At 45.5% G+C, this 23,229-nt stretch overlaps 1 protein-coding gene and 1 long non-coding RNA gene across 3 annotated transcripts; both read right to left on the minus strand.

Annotated features, from left to right (window-relative positions):
* Window positions 1-30: 30 nt before the first annotated feature.
* On the minus strand, window positions 31-15,240 carry LOC133398249 (zinc finger protein OZF-like). Of its 2 annotated transcripts, XM_061669875.1 has the most exons (3): window positions 14,933-15,240; window positions 14,297-14,475; window positions 31-4,623 (listed from the first exon to the last, which is right to left on the minus strand). In XM_061669875.1, the coding sequence occupies exons 2-3, from the start codon at window positions 14,403-14,405 to the stop codon at window positions 3,518-3,520; spliced, it is 1,215 nt and encodes a 404-aa protein (XP_061525859.1). In that variant the 5' UTR covers window positions 14,406-14,475; window positions 14,933-15,240; the 3' UTR covers window positions 31-3,517. The 2 variants fall into 2 exon arrangements, with proteins under 2 accessions (XP_061525859.1, XP_061525858.1); XM_061669874.1 differs by having other exon boundaries at window positions 14,297-15,240.
* Window positions 15,241-22,326: 7,086 nt separating this feature from the next.
* LOC133398266 (uncharacterized) lies at window positions 22,327-22,924 on the minus strand. The gene is made up of 2 exons (XR_009767779.1): window positions 22,680-22,924; window positions 22,327-22,590 (listed from the first exon to the last, which is right to left on the minus strand). It is a non-coding gene; the product is annotated as an uncharacterized LOC133398266 (long non-coding RNA).
* Between the last annotated feature and the right edge of the window lie 305 nt (window positions 22,925-23,229).

A 23,229-nucleotide genomic window follows, 5' to 3' on the forward strand; every position in this document is an offset into this window, starting at 1 on the left:
GTCTGGTCAGTCAGTCTCAAATAGCTCACATTTTATTTGCTGTAAATCACTCGGTGTTACATTTTTCATTTAGAAGAGGTGCTATAGAAATACATTTGCTTTGATCATTTGACAGTATTTAAAACAAACATTGTTTCAAACAAAACTGTGAACTCTGCGAGTGCAAACAAATGGTGCTTCTGAACTCAGCGTTGTGAATTGCGGATTTTCGCAATACCGATATTCTCAGTTAACATTTTGCTTTTCACATTTGTGATCATTTATTTATATCAGTGGAATTAACCATGACTAACCAGAATTTAGATTGATCTAGAACCAAGAAAAAAAAAAACCCTTTGTTTATTTCAAACTTTCAATCATCAATTAAAAAGAGGCATTTTGAATTCTTTTTCCCAGACCAAATAGCCACAAGTGAATAGTTTCTCGAAACCTTGAAAATGTTCAAATCGACTTCCATTCTGGGTGATTCCTGTATCACCTTCGGTCCCAGACCAAACATCTGCCCGGGGAATAGAGCCTCAGACAATTACAAGTCATAATTCTACATTTCAGGTACTTCAATTGTCAATTTGCCTGATCCCTGGTCTTTTGTTGTCATGACAACGACAACGAAAAAGAACAATATAATGCTAATTCTGTCAATTTGGACTGGTTTTGGAGATGGGGGCCAGAGGTCAGACGAACGGGGTCCCCCACCATCGATCACCACCATCAGTTTTTTTTGTTCCCCCTTCAGACAGTCTCTGATCCAGTGTCTCTCCAATGTCCCTTCTTTTCACAATGAAAAGCATTTTCTTGCACCTTCCCGCGTCCCCTCCCAGCCTCTTCTTCTCCTTTTCCTCTGGGCTTGTCGCCACAGCGCGTCATCCTTTTCCATGCAAGCCTCCATCTCCTGCATCTTTCTCTCGAACACCAACTGCCCTCAGGTCTTCCCTCACGACATCCATCAACCTTCTCTTCGGTCTTCCTCTCGCTCTCTTGCCTGGCAGCTCCATCCTCATCATCCTTCTACCAATATACTCACCATTTCTCCACTGGACGTGTCCAAACCATCGAAGTCTGCTCTCTCTCTAACTTTGTCTCCAAAACATCGAACCTCGGCCGTCCCTCCGATGAGCTCATTTCTAATTGTATCCAACCCGGTCACTCCGAGAGCGAACCTCAACCTCTTCATTTCCGCCACCTCCAGCTCTGCTTCCTGTCATCTCTTCAGTGCCGCCGTCTCTAATCCGTACATCGTGGCCGGCCTCACTACTGTTTTATAAACTTTGCCCTTCATCCTCGCAGAGACTCTTCTGTCACATAACACACCTGACACCTTCCTCCGCCCGTTCCAACCTGCTTGGACCCGTTTCTTCACTTCCTGACCCCACTCCCCATTGCTCTGGACGGTTGACCCCGAGTATTTCAAGTCCTCCACCCTTGCTATCTCTTCGCCTCACTCTTCCCCCACCACCCCTCTCATTCATGCACATATATTCTGTCTTACTTTCAATTATATTATTATTGGGGTAGGGGGGAATAAGAGAGGCCCTCTACTGGTGGAAGAGGTTTGCGACGTTTATGGTGGGGGTCAAGACAAGTCTAGTCTCAACATGTTTGGAACATGTCTGGACATGTTGAAACACGGTGACATCCTTTCTGATTTCCGGTCACAACATTTCACGACTTCCGAACTTCCGGCAACAACCCACGGTCTCCTCCGCTAACGTTACTTCCGATTTCCGGCAACCAACGGTGGCGCCATTTCCGGTTTGACGTGGCAGTCTTCTTTCCTCAAGGAAACATTTCCACGGTCGATTCCTTCCAACGTATTTCACTGTCACTATTTTCACTCAATGTCCCGAAGATTCATCCAGAATTACACCATGGAAAACATAGAAGTTCAATGAGGAAATGTAATCGGTTCCTGCTCCTTATGCATCAGGGTGTGACAGCCTTGTCGTATTTTACCCTTCATAATGCGCCACACATTTTCAGTGGGAGACAGGTATGGACTGCAGGCGGGCCGGTCTAGTACCCGCACTCTTTTACGACGTGCAGAATGTGGTTTGGCATTGTCTTGCTGAAATAAGCAGGGGCGTCATGAAAAAAACCTTGCTTGGATGGCAGCATATGTTTCTCCAAAACCTGTTTGTACCTTTCAGCACGAATGGTGCCTTCACAGATGTGTAAATTACCCATGCCATTGGTACTAACACGGCCCCATACCATCACAGATGCTGGCTTTTGAACTTTGCGTCCATAACAGTCCGGATGGTTCTGTTCCTCTTTGGCCCAGAGGACACGACGTCCACAATTTCCAAAAACAATTTGAAATGTGGACTCGTCGGACCACAGAACACTTTTCCACTTTGCGTCAGTCCATCTTAGATGAGCTCGAGCCCAGAGAAGCCGGCGGCGTTTCCGGGTGTTGTTGATACATGGCTTTTTCTTTGCATTGTAGAGTTTCAAGTTGCACTTACGGATGTAGGGTTGTAGTGTCCTCGCCACCTCGTGGTGAGAGGTGGGGCTTCCAGGTTCTTCTGCAAGGTGAACGAACGAGCGAGAGCGAGGAAAGGACAAAGCCGCTCCGGCCTTTTATGCACAAGAGAGAGAGAGGAAGTGCACCCCCAACCCACCCCCAGGGACCAAAAGGGAGATCGACCGCACCTTTTCATGCTACTTTTTTTTTTTTTTTTTTTTTTTTTTTTAAATAACTAGGATTATTTGTGGTTTTAATACCATCCCTCCATTTTCCAAACCGCTTATCCTCACAAGAGTCGCGGTCGTGCCGGAGCCTATCCCAGCTATCTTCGGGCGAGAGGCGGGGTACACCCTGAACTGGTCGCCGGCCAATTGCATGGTTTTACTCCCACGGGAATAAAAGATTAATTATTGGATCTAAGATAAGGAAACCGGTTTCCAGTTTTGCATTGTCATGCACACCCTGTTGAATTCATGGAATGAGTGTTTCAATTTCATGTGGGCGCTGAGAGGATTTAGTATTTGCAATGTGGCATTTGTGTCGGGTGGGGTGAAATGTCTCATCCGGTTCAGTGGACAAGCAGATTTGACATCAGACAATAAAATTCAAAGAAATACAATCACGAGGGACATTGGTGTGGTGGTAGACACTGGGAGCATTCTTAAGATATTAGAAGCATTCGGTGAGAACGTTTCAATATCTCTCAATCATCGAGTGCAGTAACACTCCACCGCCTGCGTGTGTCACTGGACTCCATCAATTGTCCCAGACCAGAAAGGGGTCAAACTGGAGAGTTTTCAGACTGGCTGTGGGTGAAAGTTAATTAATTTAGCATCAGAGGAAGAACCCAATGCCCTGTGCTTCCCCTTTGATGATGAGTTTCTTCAGACTGGCTGGTAGTAAATTTAGCGTCTGTGTGAGATAAATTAGGGATCCTTGTGGCTGTCTGTCACAGCAGGGCGGCTTGGAAGAATGCAGACCAGTCCGGGGTTGGGGGTTGCTGGGTGCCATTTAATTCGGCAGGGCATATTCACTACAGTAACACAGTAATTACTTTTTTTCAACATTTGCATTAAAAGATTCTTGATCACTTCTATTCTTACCAGCACACTTGTGTGTCTCAACCCGATCCTTAAGAGTGAATATCTGACCACAAACTGAGCAGGAAAACGGTTTCTCACCAGTGTGTGTTCTTGTGTGTAATTTTAAACTTTTCTTCACAGAGAATCTTTGACCACAAACTGAGCAGGAAAAAGGTTTCTCACCAGTGTGGGTTCTTGTGTGTAATTTTAAACTTTTCCTCACAGAGAATCTTTGACCACAAACTGAGCAGGAGAACGGTTTCTCACCAGTGTGTGTTCTTGTGTGTATTTTTAAATCTCCCTTCTGAGTGAATCTTTGACCACAAACTGTGCAGGAAAAAGGTTTCTCGCCAGTGTGGGTTCTTATGTGTTTTTTTAAGTGTCCCTTCTGAGTGAATCTTTGACCACAAACTGAGCAGGAAAAAGGTTTCTCACCAGTGTGGGTTCTTGTATGTATTTTTAAATCTCCTTTCTGAGTGAATCTTTTACCACAAACTAAGCAGACAAAGGGTTTCTCACCAGTGTGTGTTCTTGTGTGCATTTTTAAGTGTCCCTTCTGAGTGAATCTTTGACCACAAACTGAGCAGGAAAAAGGTTTTTCTCCAGTGTGTGTTCTTACGTGTTGTTTCAAACTGCTCTTATCAGCAAAAGTTTTCCCACACTGAGAACATTTCCATCGTTTGTTGTCAGTGTGACATGTCATATCACCTTCAGACTGTTTATCATCATCATCATCTTCATCAGTGTGAGCAGAGTACGACGTCATATCGTCACTATCCGACAGTGGAGCTAAGAGGCCGTCTGTATGTGATCCTCCATCACCTGCTATTGTCATGTGTTGACTTGCGCTGCTGCTTACAGGCTCCGCCCCTCTGCTCTCCTCACTTTGACCTTCATCTTCACTCTTCAAAGGGACACCAGTCGATGGAACCTTGGTGATATCCTCCTCCTCTTCCTCTTTGATGTGGGGGCACGCTTCTTCCTCCTCTTTTTTAATCGAAATGGGCTCCTCTTCCTCTTTAATGTGAGGGGGCTCTGGCTCCTGCCGCTCAGTACGAAGATGTTCAGTGATGTCTGCAAGACACAAGAAGACAAACACACATGGTGTGGTAAATCTTTTCTCATGTTGTGACTTTAATGTGTATTATGGTTTAGATTTCTATTTAAGGTTAATGTGAAAGCCAGATGAGTTTGATATATTGGGAATAATAAAATTGGGCAGGTCAACAACAATAAAATGTGTAAAAGTGTAAAATAATGAAGTTCATACAAACAAGTATCAATAAAGGTAATACAGTGGACCCCTGCTTACTCCCGGCCTGGCATTTGCTCATTTTTCTGTATAGGTTTTTTTATGTAACAGTGGCCTCTTGTCAACATCATTTCAGCAACAGTGACGTAAATCCAAAAACATGCAGTTCAAACAAATTTTACAACGCCTCACCGCATTCATCCAGTTTACAAGGTTTGTGAGGGATACTGTACATGATTGCTGCACCTGTTTTTAGCTAATAAACACTTTATTCAACATGTGCTTTTATGGAATGTCATACTTTGCAAATATGTAAGTATATACCATCGTAGTTTGCTTTGTTTGTAGTTGCTTTTATTTTGTTTTCGGTCCCTCTTTGAAGTTTCAAGTGACATTATAGATTCGATTGACAACTTGTGACTTTATTTCAGTTTTGATTAACTTAATCAACACCATGTCTTGCCACTATAATTGCTATTCTCACATCCAATAATGTGACAGTTTTATTGACAGAATCACATGAGAAGAAATTTCAGGTTTAGCGATATTTTAAGCGACTTGAGTAGTTTTCCAAGTCAACGGAAACCATCCATTCATTTTCAACACCGCTTATCCTGTTTAGGGTCACGGGGCGCTGGAGCCTATGCAGCTGACTTCGGGCGAAAGGCGGACTACACCCTGAACTGGTCGCCAGTCAGTCACAGGGCACATATAGACACGGACAACCATTCGCACCGCCACTGAGTGGGAGCTGAACCCACGCTGCCTGCACCAAAGTCAGGCGAATGTACCACTACAGCATCAGTGACTAGTCAACGAAAACATGATCCTTCAATGAAATCAATGAGGTTTCTCACATAGATTAATGTTGGATAATTTTACTTGGGAGTGGGTTGCTGCTGCAGCCTCGACAGCAGAAAACATTTGTAGAAGTCCTAGGGTGCGTCCCTATTCTGGCCGATGATGGAGGATCGTTAACCTGACGTGCACAAAGATTTACGCAGTGCAGTAACACTGCTCGATCGATTTACTGTAGTAGTAGTCACAGTGTTGGTAGTAGTCATAGTAGCAGTGGTATTAGAAGTAGTATAATCGACCGTTGAAATGCTTCCTTGAGGCAAGAAGATGTAACCACTTCCTGCCACGTATAACATGCGTCACATCACTTTATGTCCAAAAATCACTTTGTCATAAAGCCCCGACTGGTGGAGGGCTGCAGGGATGGTTGACTTTCTACAACTTTCTCCCATCTCCTGACTGCATCTCTGGAGCTCAGCCACAGTGATCTTCTTTAGCTCTCTCACCAAGGCTCTTCTCCCCCGATTGCTCCGTTTGGCCGGACGGCCAGCTCTAGGAAGGGTTCTGGTCGTCCCAAACGTCTTCCACTCCCACTGTGCTCTGAGAAACCTCAAGTGCAGCATTTTTTTGTAACCTTGGCCAGAATTGTGCCTTGCAACAATTCTGCCTCGGAGCTCTTCAGGCAGTTCCTTTGACCTCATGATTCTCATTTGCTCTGACATGCACTGTGACCTGTAAGGTCTTGTATAGACAGTGGTGTGGCTTTCCTAATCAAGTCCAATCAGTATAATCAAACAAAGCTGAACTCCAATGAAGGTGGAGAACCATCTCAAGGATGATCAGAAGAAATGGACAGCACCAGAGTTAAATATGAGTGTCACAGCAAAGGGTCTGAATACTTACGGCTGGGTGATATTTCACCTTTTCTCTTTTAATCTGCATACATTTCAACAATTCAGTTTTTTTGCTGTCAATATGGGGTGCTGTGTGTACATTATCCATCCATCCATCCATCCATTTTCTGAGCCGCTTCTCCTCACCAGGGTCGCGGGCGTGCTGGAACCTATCCCAGCTGTCATCGGGCAGGAGGCGGGGTACACCCTGAACTGGTTGACAGCCAATCGCAGGGCACATACAAACAAACAACCATTCGCACTCACATTCACACCTACGGGCAATTTAGAGTCTCCAATTCATGCATGTTTTTGGGATGTGGGAGGCACGGGGGAGAACATGCAAACTCCACACAGGCGGGGCCGGGGATTGAATCCCGGTCCTCAGAACTGTGAGGCTGACGCTCTAACCAGTCGCCCACCGTGCGGCCATTAATGAGGAAAAAATTAACTGAAATTATTTTTGCAAATGGCTGCAATATAACAAAGAGACAAATGGAAGGGGTCTGAGAACTTTTCGTACCCACTGAAAATAATCAGGTATTCGGATACATTTTTGGTTAGTGAAAAGAGCAATTATGAATACACAAGAAAAAATAAGCCATTTCACTTAAAAATCAACAACCAATTGTTTTTCTTTTTTAGAAAATCAACTTTTATTTCTTAAATTCACATTGGGCAGAAGAATTTCATTTCTAAAAATACTTTCAGTGAGGCAATTTCAAACAAAATAAAAACATATGAAATTATTTTCAGTTGAAATTTAGCATTTTTTCTTCTTAGCATTTCTTTTAATTATAAAAACAAAAACACAAGGTATTCATTTATGAGCTTAGACCAGAGCTAAAATCAGACATGCAAACACCAAAGTCATGAAAAAGGTGACCAAAAAAATAAATAAATAAAACATTTTAAAGGGGTGTGACTGAGGGGGATCCCCTGGGCTCCCGCAGAGAATGTTTTTGATTTTAACATAAATAAAGCAATATGGAAGACTCTGAAGAGTACAATAAAGCAAAATAAATTGTATTTATTTACACCGCTCATGATGTTGATGTACAAATTTAAGATTGAAATTAAATTTGCCTCATTAATTTGCTTGATTGTTTTTGGCCTCCAATTTGAGCCAGGCCCGCCTCCACCTCCACCTGCACCTGACGCCTGCTTCAAGCTATGGCGCATGAATAGCATCTTCCTCTTTAAGCACTCTCATTCTGGAAAATAATTGACTCAAATCATTGTTTGTCTCACTTCATTTTTCACTATTACCGACTTCAAAGGCTAATCCCAAATGCATACTCCAGGAAAATATGAAGTACAATATTTTTCCTGTTTTTATTGGCAATTGCTAAATTTGAAGTTAGTTCATTCTGTGTTGTGACATAATCCCTAACATCTCACCGTCGCTTCATACATTTAACATCCATAAACTAATTGGATAATTGTAGGCGCGTTTCCTAATTAATACAAGACGTACTAGCGGATCAGCTCTTGTCGCCGATGTTACGTGTGCTTCGCGGTTCCACTGCCCCGACCCGCAGCACCTCAACGCAAAAATACAAAAGACCAGTGCAACAAATGCGACACTGGCTGATCCGATGAGCAAAATTATTGCTTAAACGTAAGAGTAGAAATAGAGGATGTCCTTCCAGAGGTGGGTAGAGTAGCCAAATATTGGACTCAAGTAAGAGTACTGTTACTTGAGAATTATGTGACTCACGTAAAAGTAGTCCTCCCAAAAAATTACGTCAGCAAGAGTAAAAAGTACACAGTGAAGTAATTAACTACTGGAATAGTAACTTCTGATTTCTTTAACCACGGCATTAACATCAATAAAAAATAAAATAAATGTGAATGTGCCAATTCTGATGTTGCTGTGTGCGAGTTTATGCACAGCCAAAACTACAACAAAATATCTGCAATTTACTGCACTGTGTTTTCTCAAGTTATAAATGGGCTGCAATATCCACGTTTGGGAAGACCGTGCCAGACAAATTTAGACAAACAACAGCTTTCATGTATTGTCACATGTGAACATGAGTAGCGCGCCGTTGCCTTCATGGTAACGACGACTTTCCCAAGATGGCGGCGACATCGGCACGACGATCAGCCGGGCTGGCTTACCTAGCGTTAATACCTATGCCCGGGAAGCCCAATGGAAGACGACGTGTGAAGTCATGTGACTTTCTTGTGTCGTTTGATCGGAGAACTCGACTTAAACATCACTTGTGCTTAAATTTGATTGGCGCAAACAGCGCCCAATGCGGAGGTCGAAGTCGTAGTCTCGCGCACGAAACACAATATTTTCACCACCATAAGGCACCGTATTAAAAGGCACAGTTTCAGTTACGGGGTCTATTTCTGTATTTAACACAGACGCACGTATTATTTCTGTATTTAACATAGACGCACGTATTATTGGGCGCAGACATGGTAAAACATACGGTAGCATGCATGCACGCTAAAACAATGTTTTTAAAAAGGCAGCGGGACTAAAACTGAGTTCGGTTGTACTTTATTGAAGTATTTAACACTGTACTCACGTTATTTCTTGATCAATCCTCATCCACAAATCCATCAAAGTCCTCATCATCTGTATCCCAAATGAACAGCCGGGCAAGTTCTCCATCAAACACGCCAGGTTCCCTCTCGTCATTGTCGGAGTCAGTCTCGTTGCCGTGCGTCTTCTCAGAAATGATGCCGGCTTTTACGAAAGCTCGAAGAACAGTGCAAGCAGACACGTTAGCCCAAGCATCCACAATCCATTCACAATTTGTGGCGTAACTCGCCCGGCGCTGCCTCCTAGTCTTAGTAAAGCGGTGTTCGCCATCTGTCATCCATCGCTCCCACACACTTCATTTTGAACGCCCTGTTTACACCGATGTCCAGCGGTTGGAGTTCCTTCGTCAAGCCTCCCGGAATGACGGCCAGCTCCGAGTGATTTCACTCAGTCCAATGGTGACTGTAGAGACGCTTCTCCCGTCTGTTCTTTGCTCATTAATCCATTGCTCGAGTTGGTTTTCCAACTCGGGCCACCTCGCCTTGTTTCCGCGGAAACTCAGCTTCGTCTTCTTGACTTGGCGAAGCTCGTTTTCCTGCTTCCTCCACTTGCGAACCATGGATTCGTTGATCTTGAATTCTCTCTTGGCTGCTCGATTCCCATGTTCCTCCGCGTAACTGATAGCTGACAGTTTAAACTGTGTTTCGTAATCGTGTCTCTTCGTAGGTGCAATTTTCGGGGGTCCTTAGCCAAACCGATGTTTTAAACAATGCCACGACAACGCTATATACCTACTGGGGGCGTGGCTTTAGCGTCCTCCTTCACGCGCACCCTTCCCCCTTTAACGGCCGCATGCTGTCCTCAGCCACGTGCACTTTTCCTCTGTATAAGCAGCGTGTCGGCAGGAAATACTCCCAGTGAGTCAAGCGCAGCGCTCATTACACAACAACATTGATAGATTTTGGAACTCTGTGCACACATAAGGCGCGCCGCATTATAAGGCGCCCCGTCCATTTTGGAAAAAATGTAAGACTTTTAAGTGCGCCTTATGGTCGTGAAAATACGGTAGTTGATAAATAAGCAACAATTGATAAATAAAAGTCGCGAGCGACATTTACAACCCCAATTCCTATGAAGTTGGGACGTTGTGTTAAACATAAATAAAAACAGAATACAATGATTTGCAAATCATGTTCAACCTATATTTAATTGAATACACTACAAACAAGATATTTAATGTTCAAACTGATCAACTTGATCGTTTTTAGCAAATAATCATTCACTTGGAATTTGATGGCTGCAACACGTTCCCAAAAAGCTGGGACAGGGTCGTGTTTTCCACGGTGCTACATCACCTTTTCTTTGAACAACATTCAATAAACGTTTGGGAACTGAGGACACCAATTGTTGAAGCTTTGTCGGTGGAATTCTTTCCCGTTCTTGCTCTATGTACAGCTTCGGCCGTTCAACAGTCCGGGGTCTCCGTTGTCGTATTTTACGCTTCATAATGCGCCAGACATTTTCAACGGGAGACAGGTCCGGACTGCAGGCAGGCCAGTCTAGTATCCGCACTCTTTTACGACGAAGCTACGCTGTTGTAACACGTGCAGAATGTGGCATCCATTGTCGGTTTTCAGCCTTGCCGCTGACATGCAGTGATTTGTCCAGATTCTCTGAACCTTTTGATGATGATCTGGACCGTAGATGATGAAATCCCTAAATTCCTTGCAATTTTACGTTGAGGAACATTGTCCTTAAACTCTTAGACTACTTTCTCACGCACTTGTTCACTTGTTGTATTTATGTTTAACACAACGTCCAAACTTCATTGGAATTGGGGTTGTAGATCATTGTAACGGAGTAAAAATACGGTTACTTCTTAAAAGCACAAGCGGCGTACGCGTTTTTCCGGGTCTCGTCAACTCCTGTGACTTATCCAAAGCAGGTCCCGAGCGCAAAGGCTGAACCTCAGGCCGATGCGTTCGCATATTAGTCCGCCGCGGACTAATCGGAAATGACGTGTGTGTGTGTGTGTGTGTGGATGGTGGCTGTGTGGTATGGATCTAGCTGCCAGCGTTCAAAGAGTACGAAACGGCCTATGACGACACCCAGGAAAAACTCATCAGATCTATACAATTCACATAATGGCCTATTTTTGAGTTGAGTTTGTCTCACATTGCTTAAATCAGTGAGCAAAACTGTCCCTTGACGAATATGACAAGCACCCAGAATGAAGTCACGTTGTAGTCGCACACATACTCAACTTGTCACCATCGAAATAAACCGGCCACAAATTTGACGGCAGTCAGAATATAAACCTTAGCCCTTCGCGGGGCTAACGTTACGTTAGTAAATTGCATTCACGTTAAACTCACTGATTTGCGCGACGTTCATCTGGGCTCTTCCGCCGCATTCTGCGTGTCTTGCTTGAGACGTGTCGTGTCACTGGTTTTTTCGGTCTGCTTTTTTCGCATTTGTCTTCTCCGAAGTCGTCGCCATCTTCTTTTTTGGTGTTTAACGGTGGCTTGCAAACCACCCCGTCGTCTGGATTTACTCTGCGCTCCTTAAATCAAATATGTATCTGCCTTCTAACCACGTAACCACGTTGTGCTCGTCCGTCTGCTCCGTTGAGCTTCACAATTTAACTCTTTCCTGCCATCGACAGGCAGCTCCGCTATACAGTGGGTACGGGAAGTATTCGGACCCCCTTAAATGTTTGACTCTTTGTTATAGTGCAGCCGTTTGATCAAATCATTTAAGTTATTTTTGTTTTCCTCATCAACACCACAAACCACAACCTGACAGAACTGGAGAGGATCTGCAAGGAGGAACGGCGGATGATCCCCAAATCCAGGTGTGAAAAACTTGCATCATTCCCCAAAAGACTCATGGCTGTATTAGCTCAAAAGGGCGCTTCTACTAAATACTGAGCAAAGGGTCGGAATACTTAGGGCTGTGTCATATTTGGGTTTTTCTTTTTTCATAAATCGACAAAAATTTCAACAATTCCGGTTTCTTTTCTGTCAATATGAGGTGCTCTGTGTACATTGAGGAAAAAAATGATGCATGTTTTTGGAATGTGGGAGGAAACCGCAGGACCGGTTGAAAACTGGTGGGAGCATAATTGCACAAAGTGGAAAGTACAATAATTGCTACTTTCAAAAGCTTCAAGACACTCAAATTGATTCACAATAAAATATTTACGAGCCATTTATGTTACCAAAGGCAAAGTTTTGTGGACAGAAATAGAATACAGGACATTTAAATTTGTATGTTCCCTTTGCAATAAAAACGGAACCGGCCTGTCGACAAGTGACACACTTTGGAATAGTATTGTTTACCTTTTTCATATTTACAGAGCTGAACAATTTGCGTGATATAAATTCGCACGAGTCTCCTGCTTCCACACTGAGCGGCAAATTGTGTGACAATTGTTTCCATATCAAGAGATGTTGCCCTCCTCAACTTAATATTTCATATTCCTAAGCTTTTGCTTGGCTTAAGTGCACAGAGAAACCTCTTTCACAGGAGGCACTAGTAACTCGAGTCATGAATGCAATTTTGGTATGCCTAAACTAGCTATGGTGAAAACCCACCGTAGCTAGTTTTTGTGTCACATGAAAAGGAACGAGAAATGTCTTGTCATTGGTTTTTACAGCACAGCTGTATGAGGCGGGGTCACGACTCTCTCTCTCTCTCTCTCTCTCTCTCTGTGTCTGTCTGGGACGCTCAGAACGACTTCGTCTAGCTCCTTCCAGAATTTCTCTTTCACCTCTAGGTCTCATCCTACCTGTGGGGCATAGCCGCTAATCACATGACACATAACACCCTCAAGACCTTCTTAGCCAACTCTTCCCTTCAAATAAGCCCTTTTCCATTTCTCTTCCCATCTTCACCATGGTCAAATCATTTCAGCCCTGACCCTAAACTTCTCGCCTTACTGCCTTTCCACCTGCTCTCCTGGACACACAATATATCAAACCTTTCCCCTAATCATCATGTCAACCAACTCCCGAGATGTTCCTGTCATAGTCCCAACATTCAAAGTCCCCACATTCAGTTCTAGGCTCTGTGCTTTCCTCTTCTCTTTCTGCCAAAGAACCCGCTTTCCACCTTCTTCTTCTTCTTCGACTTCGACCCACAGTGTCTGAATTTCCAACGGCGCCGGTGGCGGACGTTGTTAACCCGGGCCACGACCGATCCGATATGGCATTTTTTGGGTGAACGCTCACATTCGTTTGGCAAAGTTTGAAGCCGGATGCCCTTCCTGACGCCACCCTCTGCATTTATCCGGGCTTGGGACCGGCCTACAGTTTGCACTGACTTGTGCCCCCCATAGGGCTGCATTACTTAATTCATAATTAACTAGAGATATTTATTTTACAATCCCATGAGAAAATTGTCCTATTTATTTCTCAATGGCAAAAAGGGAGGACCGTGGTTGTGCCAGCCTATAGTACGCCATTAGCAATGATGAGGAGGAGGAAGATGATGGGGGGGGGGGGGGGGGGGGGGGGGGGCACCGAGGGGTCTCGCACAGGGCGCCATTCGAGCTGGCACCGCCCCCGACTTGCAGTATGGGACCCCGTGGTCAGCTGGTTTTGCACACTTTTCTAAGATTGCGACCCTGAATCTTTTTTGCAGCCCGGTCCGGTTTCATGTAAAGACATTTTGACGGACCGTCATAGCTGCTGTCCAGCAAAACATAAAACGCCTGCACGTCCCCGAAGCCCGTCGGCGGTTCCCGCGTGTGCTCGGACACGGCTGTCGGCTTCGGAGAACGCGGCGTTTGCGGGCAACTTTTGTTTGCGCCACAGGCTCACGGCTGTGCTCAACTAAAGTGAGGAAGGAACGAATCAATTCATGAAGTGATTCTTTAGTATGTTCACTCAAAAGATTGGATTGTTTGTTCACTATACTCGAGCGCCGTCTACCGCCCCCGAAAAGAAAATGATGTGTGGTGCGCAAAAGCGTACTAATACAATCGAATTGGGTGCCCATCTAATATTTCCAGTGTGCATGCGCGACTTAAGTCCACCCCCGCCGATAACCAAATAAATAACAGCAGCATCGTTCCAAAAAAAAAAATGAATCCCCGATGGCTCGATAAAATGTTACGAGTTCATCATGACTTTAGAAGTCATGCAAATAGGTAAATGTATTCAACATGTACAGCTCTACCAGACCCACACAGTACACATTATAGGATGTTAATCACGTTATGTTAAATTCATCGTCAAACGGGGCCGTAAATCAACACAGGAGGGTCCTTCAAATTAGAACGCACGCAACAGGGAAACCGACCTGCTCTGCGTAGCACAGTTGGAGGCTGCAGAAGTTGAAGACGTGGCTCCTTCTCCTCTTTTGGGCCACAAAGTTCCTCCTCGTACTCCGGCGTCCTTCTTGCACACATTTTCACACGGCGACCCTTCTGAGGAGAAGCGGCTCAGAAAACGGATGGATGGATCGCAACACTTTCCGCTCTACGTTGGATGGATGAGAAAAGCAAGTGAAAAATCACAAATGTGAAACAATGCAATCAAGATCCAGACTTGGACATTGTGGGTTAAGCAGTGCGTTAGTTCAAATGGCAAAGCGCCAATGTGGTACATGTGATTACTGTCAACAGGAGGAAACAGTCGAAGATGGAATGATGCATTGGAAGAGAACACAGAGAGAAAGAAGACTTCAGGAGAGAAATGCGTGTTGAAACATTATTCTACAAAGGTATTCAGAATCCGGCTTAAGATAATAACAAATAATAACGATTCAGAAAATAATCGTTACAATATATTATCTCAGACAAACAAAGCTGACAGAATAATCAGAATCATCTTTATTTGCCAAGTATGTCAAAAATACACAAGGAATTTGTCTCCCGTTTCGATTTTTGGTCCTTTTTTCGCGTCAGTATTAGATATTGTGGTCCCCACTCCTTACTCGTAGGTGACGGAAAGAAGAACACTTTCCCTCATGCTTGATCTCTGCTGAGCGAAGTGTTGATCACAAACGCGTCTCTTTGTTAGCAAGCTAGGCTAGGCTAGGCTAAGCTAAACTAAGCTAAGCTAAGATAGGCCGAGAAGCTTCAACGTGCACGAGACGACTCCAACCGGGCACGAAGATTGCACGAATGACGTTTTAGTCCATTAAAGTCGTGATCAAGGGCGTCCCGCGTCGAGGATTCACAACATTCGGTCCAAATTCAGCTCGATTTGCTGAAGCGCGATCGTCCCTCCTCCAGCATGGCGAGAAGGGAAAGGGGATAAATTACCCATGAGCCTTTAGGGCAGAAGGATTTAAAGCGACAGGCCACCGACTCGAGCCTCAATTGGCTCCTTGTTTGAGCACGTGACGTCAGAAGGGCCAATGAGGAGGCTGCGGGCGGCTCGGTCTTCCCCACTTGAACGCTGGCCGTCTGGCTGCCCTCGGTCGGAGAGTGCCACAAGAGCTGCGCGGCAAGTGCGGTGAGTGGCGACCCGAAACACGAGACTCGGGACAACGCAAGAACTGAGCGGCCGAACTTCTCGGTTCCTCCAAATCGTGCTTGATCATCAGAAACTTGGCACACTGTGGTGAACTTTGAACCCCGGTCCTCAGAACTGTGAGGCAGATGTGCGAACCAGTCGTGCCGGCCATACTGTACTAAAATAGCTCAAATAGTTCATGTAACTCAAAAATACACAGACAATTACAGATATACAGACCCTTTCCGAAAAGATTTTTAATATCATGGAAAAGTTTTTTTATTTCCGTAATTCCATTCAGAAAGTGAAACTTTCGGAGATTATACATTCAGGGCCCACAGTTTAAACTATCTCAAGGATTTATTTGTTTATTTTCACATAATCTGGGCTTGCAGCTCATAAAACCCACAAAATCAGGAATTCAAAAAATTGGAATACTGTGAAGAAATCAGCCCAAATCTTGCAGGCGATAAATGTTTTAAACTGAGTGTCACACACTAATCAGCTAATTTAGCGCCTTTACACTGTATGATTTTTTCCGGTTTGGTGGCCTCAGAATTGCATCTCTGCTTTTTGCAGATGATGTGGTTCTGTTGGCTTCATCAAGCCGTGACCCCCAACTCTCACCGGGAGCGGTTTGCAGCCAAGTGGTAAGCGGCCGGGATGAGAATCGGCACCTCCAAATCCGAGACCGTGGTCCTCGGTCGGAAAAGGGTGGCGTGCCCTCTCCGGGTCGGGGATGAGATCCTGTCCCGAGCGGAGGAGTTCAAGTATCTTGGGGTCTTGTTCACAAGTGAGGGAACACTCACGGGAGATTGACAGGCGGATCGGTGCGGCGTCTGTAGTGATGCGCACTTTGTATCGGTCCGTTGTGGTAAAGAAGGAGCTAAGCCGAAAGGCGACGCTCTCAATTTACCGGTCGATCTACGTTCCTACCCTCACCTATGGTAAGAACCGAAAGAACAAAATCCCGGATACGAGCGGCCGAAATGAGTTTCCTCCGCAGGGGCTCTCCCTTAGAGATAGGTGAGAAGCTCGGTCCTCCGGGTGGGTCTCAGAGTAGAGCCGCTGCTCCTCCGCATTGAGAGGAGCCAGATGAGTTGGCTCGGGGGATCCGATTCGGATGCCTCCCGGACGCCTCCCCGGTCAGGTGTTCCGGGCACGTCCCACCGGGAGGAGACCCCGGGGCCGACCCGGGACACGCCGGAGAGACGACGTCTTTCGGCTGGCCTGCGAACGCCTCGGGATCCCCCTGCAAGAGCTGGATGAAGTGGCTGGGGAGAGGGAAGTCTGGGCGTCCCTTCTAAAGCTACTGCCCCCGCGACCCGACCTCGGATAAGCGGTAGAAAATGGATGGATGGATGGATGGATGGTGGCCCGCGAACTGAACTAAAATGAGTGTGACACCCCTGATCTATGGAGAGCAAAACCTTTTGGTGCATAAAATCTTACGTACCGGCCGATTGTTCTGATATTTCCAGAGGTGTACGTGGAAATTAATGGGAAGGCACCTGTCAACTTTGGTGAAGATGAGTTTTTGGACATAAAGCGAGCTCTATGCCCTCGTCGTCCGACGTTATGACACAACCGCGTCTGTCACACATTGTCACCGGCAGAAATGCTTTCTGATCTGTAGGAGCTCTATTGGGACATCTTGGAGGCATTTGCGCTGAAATGAATCCAAAATTGAGCTGACGAAAGCCGCGAACGACGTGGACACAAATGAGCGAAGCGATCGCTCTACGGGATGCTCTACCTTGCTGACGTTGAAACGCATCGATAAAATCAAAAAGACCGGCCCGATTCTTCTGATATTTTCAGAGGTGTACATGGACACGAATAAGAATGCATTTTGTAAATGTTGGTGAATATTGGCTGGCGTTTTTGGACATAAAGCCACTTAATGCACGGAACAGTATGTGGCATGATGTGGCGATAATATGGTCCTTCCTCAAGGAGGCATTTCATCTGTCAACTTTTTCAAACAAGCCTTGCAACATGTTTCACAGTCACGATTTTCACTCATATTGTATTTTAAAACAACAATTGGACTTTCAACTTAGAAAACAATTACACCGCAGTATACACAGAAGTTCAATGAGGAAATGGCCTCGCCTTCCGCCATCTACGTGTCAGGCCGTGACAGGCCGAGGCAAGAGGCATCGTCCACCCTGAACTGGTCACCGGCCAATTGCAGGGCAGTATCCAGACCCCCTGAAAATGGTCACTCTTTGTTATATTGCAGCCTTTTGCTCAAATCATTTAAGTTCATTTTTTCTCCTCCTTTAATGTACACACAGCACCCCATATTGACAGGGAAAAAAGGAATTGTTGATTTTTCTGCAGATTTCTTCAAAAAGAAAACCTGAAATATCACAGCCATAATTATTCAGAGCCTTTGCTCAGTATCTAGTAGACGCACCCTTTCGAACTCATACCGCCTTGAGTCCTTTTGGGAATGATGCAACAATGTTCCACACCTGGATTTGGGGATCCTCTGCCATTCCTCCTTGCAGACCCTCTCCAGTTCTGTCAGGTCGGATGGTGAACGTGGGTGGGCAGCCATTCTCAGGTCTCTCCAGAGATGCTCAATTGGGTTGAAGTCACGGCTCCGGCTGGGCCGTTCAAGAACAGTCACGGAGTTGTTCTGAAGCCACTCCTCCTTTATTTTAGCTGTGTCCTTGGGGCCATCGTCTTGTCGGAAGGTGAACCTTCCGCACAGTGTGAGGTCCTGAGCACTCTGGAGAAGGTTTTCATCCAGGACATCCCTGTACTTAGCCTCATTCATCTTTCCTTCGATTGTAACCGGTCGTCCTTGTCCCTGCGGCTGAAAAACACCCCCGCAGCATGACGCTCACACCACCACGCTTCACTGTTGGGACTTTAATGGACAGGTGATGAGCAATGCCTGGTTTTCTCCACAAATATTTCGGCCAAAAAGTTCTATCTTGGTCTCATCAGACCAGAGAATCTTATTTCTCACCATCTTGGAGTCCTTCAGGTGTTTTTTAACCAACTCCTTGCGGGCTTTGACGTGTCTTGCACTGAGGAGATGCTTCCGTCGGGCCACTCTGCCATAAAGCCCCGACTGTTGGAGGTTGACTTTCTAGAACCTTTGCCCATCTCCCGACTGCATTTCTGGAGCTCAGCCACAGTGATCTTTGGGTTCTTCTTTACCTCTCTCACTGTTAAATAAATTGTAGAAGTGATCATTTATTTGCTTAGCTTGCATTAGTATCATGGACGATTTTGATGGTTGCTTGCTGACCGTGAGAGAAAGGAAGGTGACTCAGCGGGAATCGTCAGAGAAGGGCGCCTTGACCGAGGACGCGGCCGGTGTTGGTCTCATGTCTTCACCTTGAAACCCTCCCCTTAGTGTGTCGTGTCTTTTAACCTCACCAGCAAAAGAAACCAGCGTCTTCATTCCTTTTGTGTCTATTTTTATAGGTGTTGGGCGAGATAGATCCAACACTCACCAAGGCTCTTCTCCCCCGATCGCTCAGTTTGGCCGGACGGCCAGCTCTCGGAAGGGTTCTGATCGTCCCAAGCGTCTTCCATTTGAGGATTATAGAGGCCACTGTGCTCTCAGGAACCTGAAGTGCAGCAGAATTGTTTTTTTTTGCAACCTTGGCCAGATCTGTGCCTTGCCACAATTCTGTCTCTGAGCTCTTCAGGCAGTTCCTTTGACCCCATGATTCTCATTTGCTCTGAGATGCACTGTGAGCTGTAAGGTCTTGTGTATAGACAGGGGTGTGGCTTTCCTCATCAAGTCCCATCAGTAGAATCAAACACAGCTGGACTCCGATGAAGGTGAAGAACCATTTGAAGGATGATCAGAAGAAATGGACAGCACCCGAGTTAAATATAGGAGTGTCACAGCAAAGGGCCTGAATACTGATGACTGTGTGATATTTCACTTTTTCTTTTTGAATAAATCAGCAAAAATGTCAACAATTCCATTTTTTTCTGTCAATATAGGGTGCTGTGTGTACATTAATGAGGAAAAAAAGGAACTTAAACGTTTTTAGCAAATGGCTGCAATGTCGCAAAGAGTGGAAAATAGAAGGGGGTCTGAATACCTTCTGTGTATATGTGTGTGTACAGACCCTTTCCCAAACAATTACAATACATATGGAAAAGTATTTTCTTTCCATAATTCCATTCAAAAAGTGAAACTTTCAGGCGGCACGCCGGCCGACTGGCTAGAGCGTCTGCCTCACAGTTCTGAGGACCGGGGTTCGATCCCCGGCCCCGCCTGCGTGGAGTTTGCATGTTCTCCCCGTGCCCGCGTGGCTTTTCTCCGGGCACTCCGGTTTCCTCCCACATCCCAAAAGCATGCATGTTCATTGACAACTCTAAATTGCCCGTAGGTGAGAATGTGAGTGCAAATTGTTTGTATGTGCCTTGCGATTGGCTGGCAACCAGTTGGGGGTGTACCCCGCCTCCTGCCCGATGATAGCTGGGATAGGCTCCGGCACGCCCGCGACCCACGTGAGGAGAAGCGCGACAGAAAATGGATGGATGGAAGTTAAACTTTCATAGATTATAGATTCAGGGCCCACAATTTTAAGTATATGTTGATTTTTACATAATGTGGGCTTCCAGCTCATAAAACCCACAAAATCAGGAATTTAACTTTATACACACACACACTGGGCACAAAGCGGCCAAGGCAAAGACCTAAAAGTAGATGGATAGATTATTAAATGAAATGATTAAGCACACCGAAATACACTGGCAACTAATTGAAAACTGCTGTAGTAGTTGGAAATGTGAAGTGGCCTTCATCCTGCAGAGGATAGAAAATGGCCGATGGTGATGACATATATAAGATACACACACACACACGCGCGCGCGCACACATGTATAAAAAGGGCAGCACGGTGGATGACTTGTTCAGCACATCTTACTCACAGTTCTGAGGACCGGGGGTTCAATCCCCAGTCCCGCCTGTGCGGAGTTTGCATGTTCTCCCCGTGCCCGCGTGGCTTTTCTCCGGGTCCTCCGGTTTCATCCCACATTCCAAAAAGATGCACGGTTGGTTAAGTGAAAACTCTAAAATTGCCCATTGGTGCGAATGCGAGTGCGAACGGCTGTTTGTTTATATGTGCCCTGCGATTGGCTGACGACCAGTGCCCCGCCTCCTTCCCCCAGTTAGCTGGGATAGGCTGCAGCATACCTGTGTCCCTGGTGAGGAGAAGCAGCTCAGACTAAGATGTATTATATAACAGTTAGTTCCAACCGAGCAATGTGATTATATCAGAAGTCACAACATGCCTCATAACAGCACAGGGACTGTGAACTTTACCGAATTCCAAATCACAGCCGTGATTTATTCTATAGCGTAAGGACACTATCCCTTTAACTTCCCAGTGCCCCAACCCGAGAGATAGGGGAGACCGCCGTAGAGTCCCCAGACGTCAAGGTGTGTCGATGGATTTGAGGAGCGAGAAGCAGGAGATCCTTATTCTCCCCGTGACTCATAATATGCCTCGTCGAGGTCAGCAGCTACCCCCTCCTGAGATGGCGGGTGGCGGAAGGTTGGAGGAAGCTGGCTCTCGGGACGTGAATATGTTGGAGACCGGAACTCAACGATGTATATTATTTCCATAAAGGGTTTCATTTGAAAGCTGGGGTACTTGTGGCAATCGGAGCCAATCAAAATCAGTGACGACCTCAAAGGTGAACCCTTTCTTGATGAAAATGCAACAGGTAGACCTTTTGAACCAAAATGATTGCCATATTAGTTCTCAATTAAAAACTGGGCTTGTGCAGAGTGTGAAACAGGTGATAAACTCAACGCCATTTTGTTTTTGAGGCAAGAACAGCGATGACCTCAAAAGCGAACCATCTGTTGGTCATGAAAATGCAACAGGTAGACCTTTTGAAGCAAACTAATTCCATACTTTGCCAATCGGATTTTAAGAGATGTCATTTGAAAGTTGGGCTAGAGTGCAGTGTGAAGCAGTTGCGAAACCCAAGGTCATTTTGATTTTGTGGCAATAGGAGGAAGGTAAAATGAGGGTTTTTTTCAACTCGACAATGAGATGAGAAAACCGGCGTCTGTATACTCGTGCAAAACTGTGGCAAAAAAAAAGTTGACCACAAGGGGGGGGGGGGTTGGGGGTGCGACCGTGGAAGCCAACTTCAGCGTAAAGTTAAATGTTTGTTAACCATAAGCGCAGCGGCAGCACACGTTACTAGTTGACGTCAGACACTGAGTACGTACGAACGAACTCATCTGATTGACAGGTGACGTGCCTTCAGCGGACACGCCCACGCAGCAGTCCTGCCGCTCCAAAGAGAGCCTTATTTTACATACATGATGACTTTTTTTCTTCTTTTAATCCTTTCAAATTTGCCAGCTGTTTAAAAACGCATCTCAAATTTGCGAGACATTTGTGGGCGTATTTGGTGGGTCTTTAACTCCATTTACAAAGATTTACTTTGACTTGACTTTGTCATTTCTTACTGCCTATGCGGTCAAATGGATCCCCAAGTGTTGGCCTCGCCATATTAGGAAATAGAACTTTGCAAAGGAGACACACACGATGAGATGTTAATGATGTCAATGTAACGTCACACATACATATGTAACCGGGTCAACCTGTGTGTTGAATGAAGTAGATATCTAATTACACAAAATCTGTTACTGCCTGACGAGAAAATGCCTCCCAATCCAGTATAAAGCGTGTGTGTGTGTGTGTGTGTGTGTGTGTGTGTGTGTGTGTGCGTGTCGCTCGGTGCTCCTCCTCTTTCATTTCTTCTTCGGTGGTCCCCGCTCGAAAAGCTTTCCGCACCCTCACCTCTGCCCTCCTGTGGGAGAGCTGGGTGACCTCATTTCATTCCGTTGGTAATCCGGAAGCATCCTCGTGTTTCTCTTTGTTTATTATATGCATCTCTGGTCTCAATGTTCATTGATCTCACAATGGCTCCGTGTCAGCGGAGTTGCATTGGGAAATAATATTTTATTTGAGCGGACGGTGCAATTTCCATGGAGGCTCTGCTGTTGTCTATTTTTATCAGAATAAACGGAGATCGTCTCCAAAAAGGTCCCGGTGTCACAGCATTATTCAAACCAACACAACGCAACGCACGCACGCACGCACGCACACACCGATGAAGGTTCCTCCGCTGAAAATAAACAGAAATGTGTAAATCATCATCATCATCATCATAAATAAAGCTGTTTGTAAACAAGTGAGAGTCCGAAGTGAACAAACCTGCTCGGCGTCACCAAACTCGAGGCTGCCTTGTGCGAACATCGTCCAGTAGTTGACGTTGCGTCTCTTCTGTCCTTCTTGCGCTCATTTTCACACTTGATCTCTGCCGAGCGGCGTGTCGATCACGAACGCGTCTCCCTCTTTGTTCGCGGCGAGCAAGCTGAGCGAAGCTCGGCCGAGAAGCAACGTTGAGTCCGCCCAGACGAGTTGAACTGGGCGCGACTCGTAGATGTAACGAATGACGTTTGAAGTCATGATGGAAGCTTCTGGATATTTGGTAGGCCCACAAAAAAAAAAAAAAAAAAAAAAGACGTGCGCTGAGATAAGGCTGCAGCAGACCATGTAAGGGGTGTCCACTTGGACAAACTTCGTGACTCGAAAGGGGGAACCTTTCGTAGACAACTACGAGAGAGTGCGGGACTGAGCACAATTAATAGTGGTTTAAACACTAAATCTATATTTGTAATAATCCACAAACGGCAACGAAATCGCGATTTTGTTTCGTGTGTTTCCACGGTTGTATGTCGAATCGCGTGTGTCTAACACGAGT

Source organism: Phycodurus eques, unplaced genomic scaffold (genome assembly GCF_024500275.1).
Source record: "Phycodurus eques isolate BA_2022a unplaced genomic scaffold, UOR_Pequ_1.1 contig_27, whole genome shotgun sequence".
Classification (NCBI taxonomy): Eukaryota; Metazoa; Chordata; class Actinopteri; order Syngnathiformes; family Syngnathidae; genus Phycodurus; species Phycodurus eques.

Excerpts from the sequence above, each read along its gene's own strand:
- LOC133398249 (XM_061669875.1), bottom strand. The coding sequence starts at position 14,405 with ATGTGTGCAAGAAGGACGCCGGAGTACGAGGAGGAACTTTGTGGCCCA. Across the intron at positions 4,624-14,296 it reads AACTGTGCTACGCAGAGCAG|ACATCACTGAACATCTTCGT; the intron begins GTCGGTTTCCCT and ends TGTGTCTTGCAG.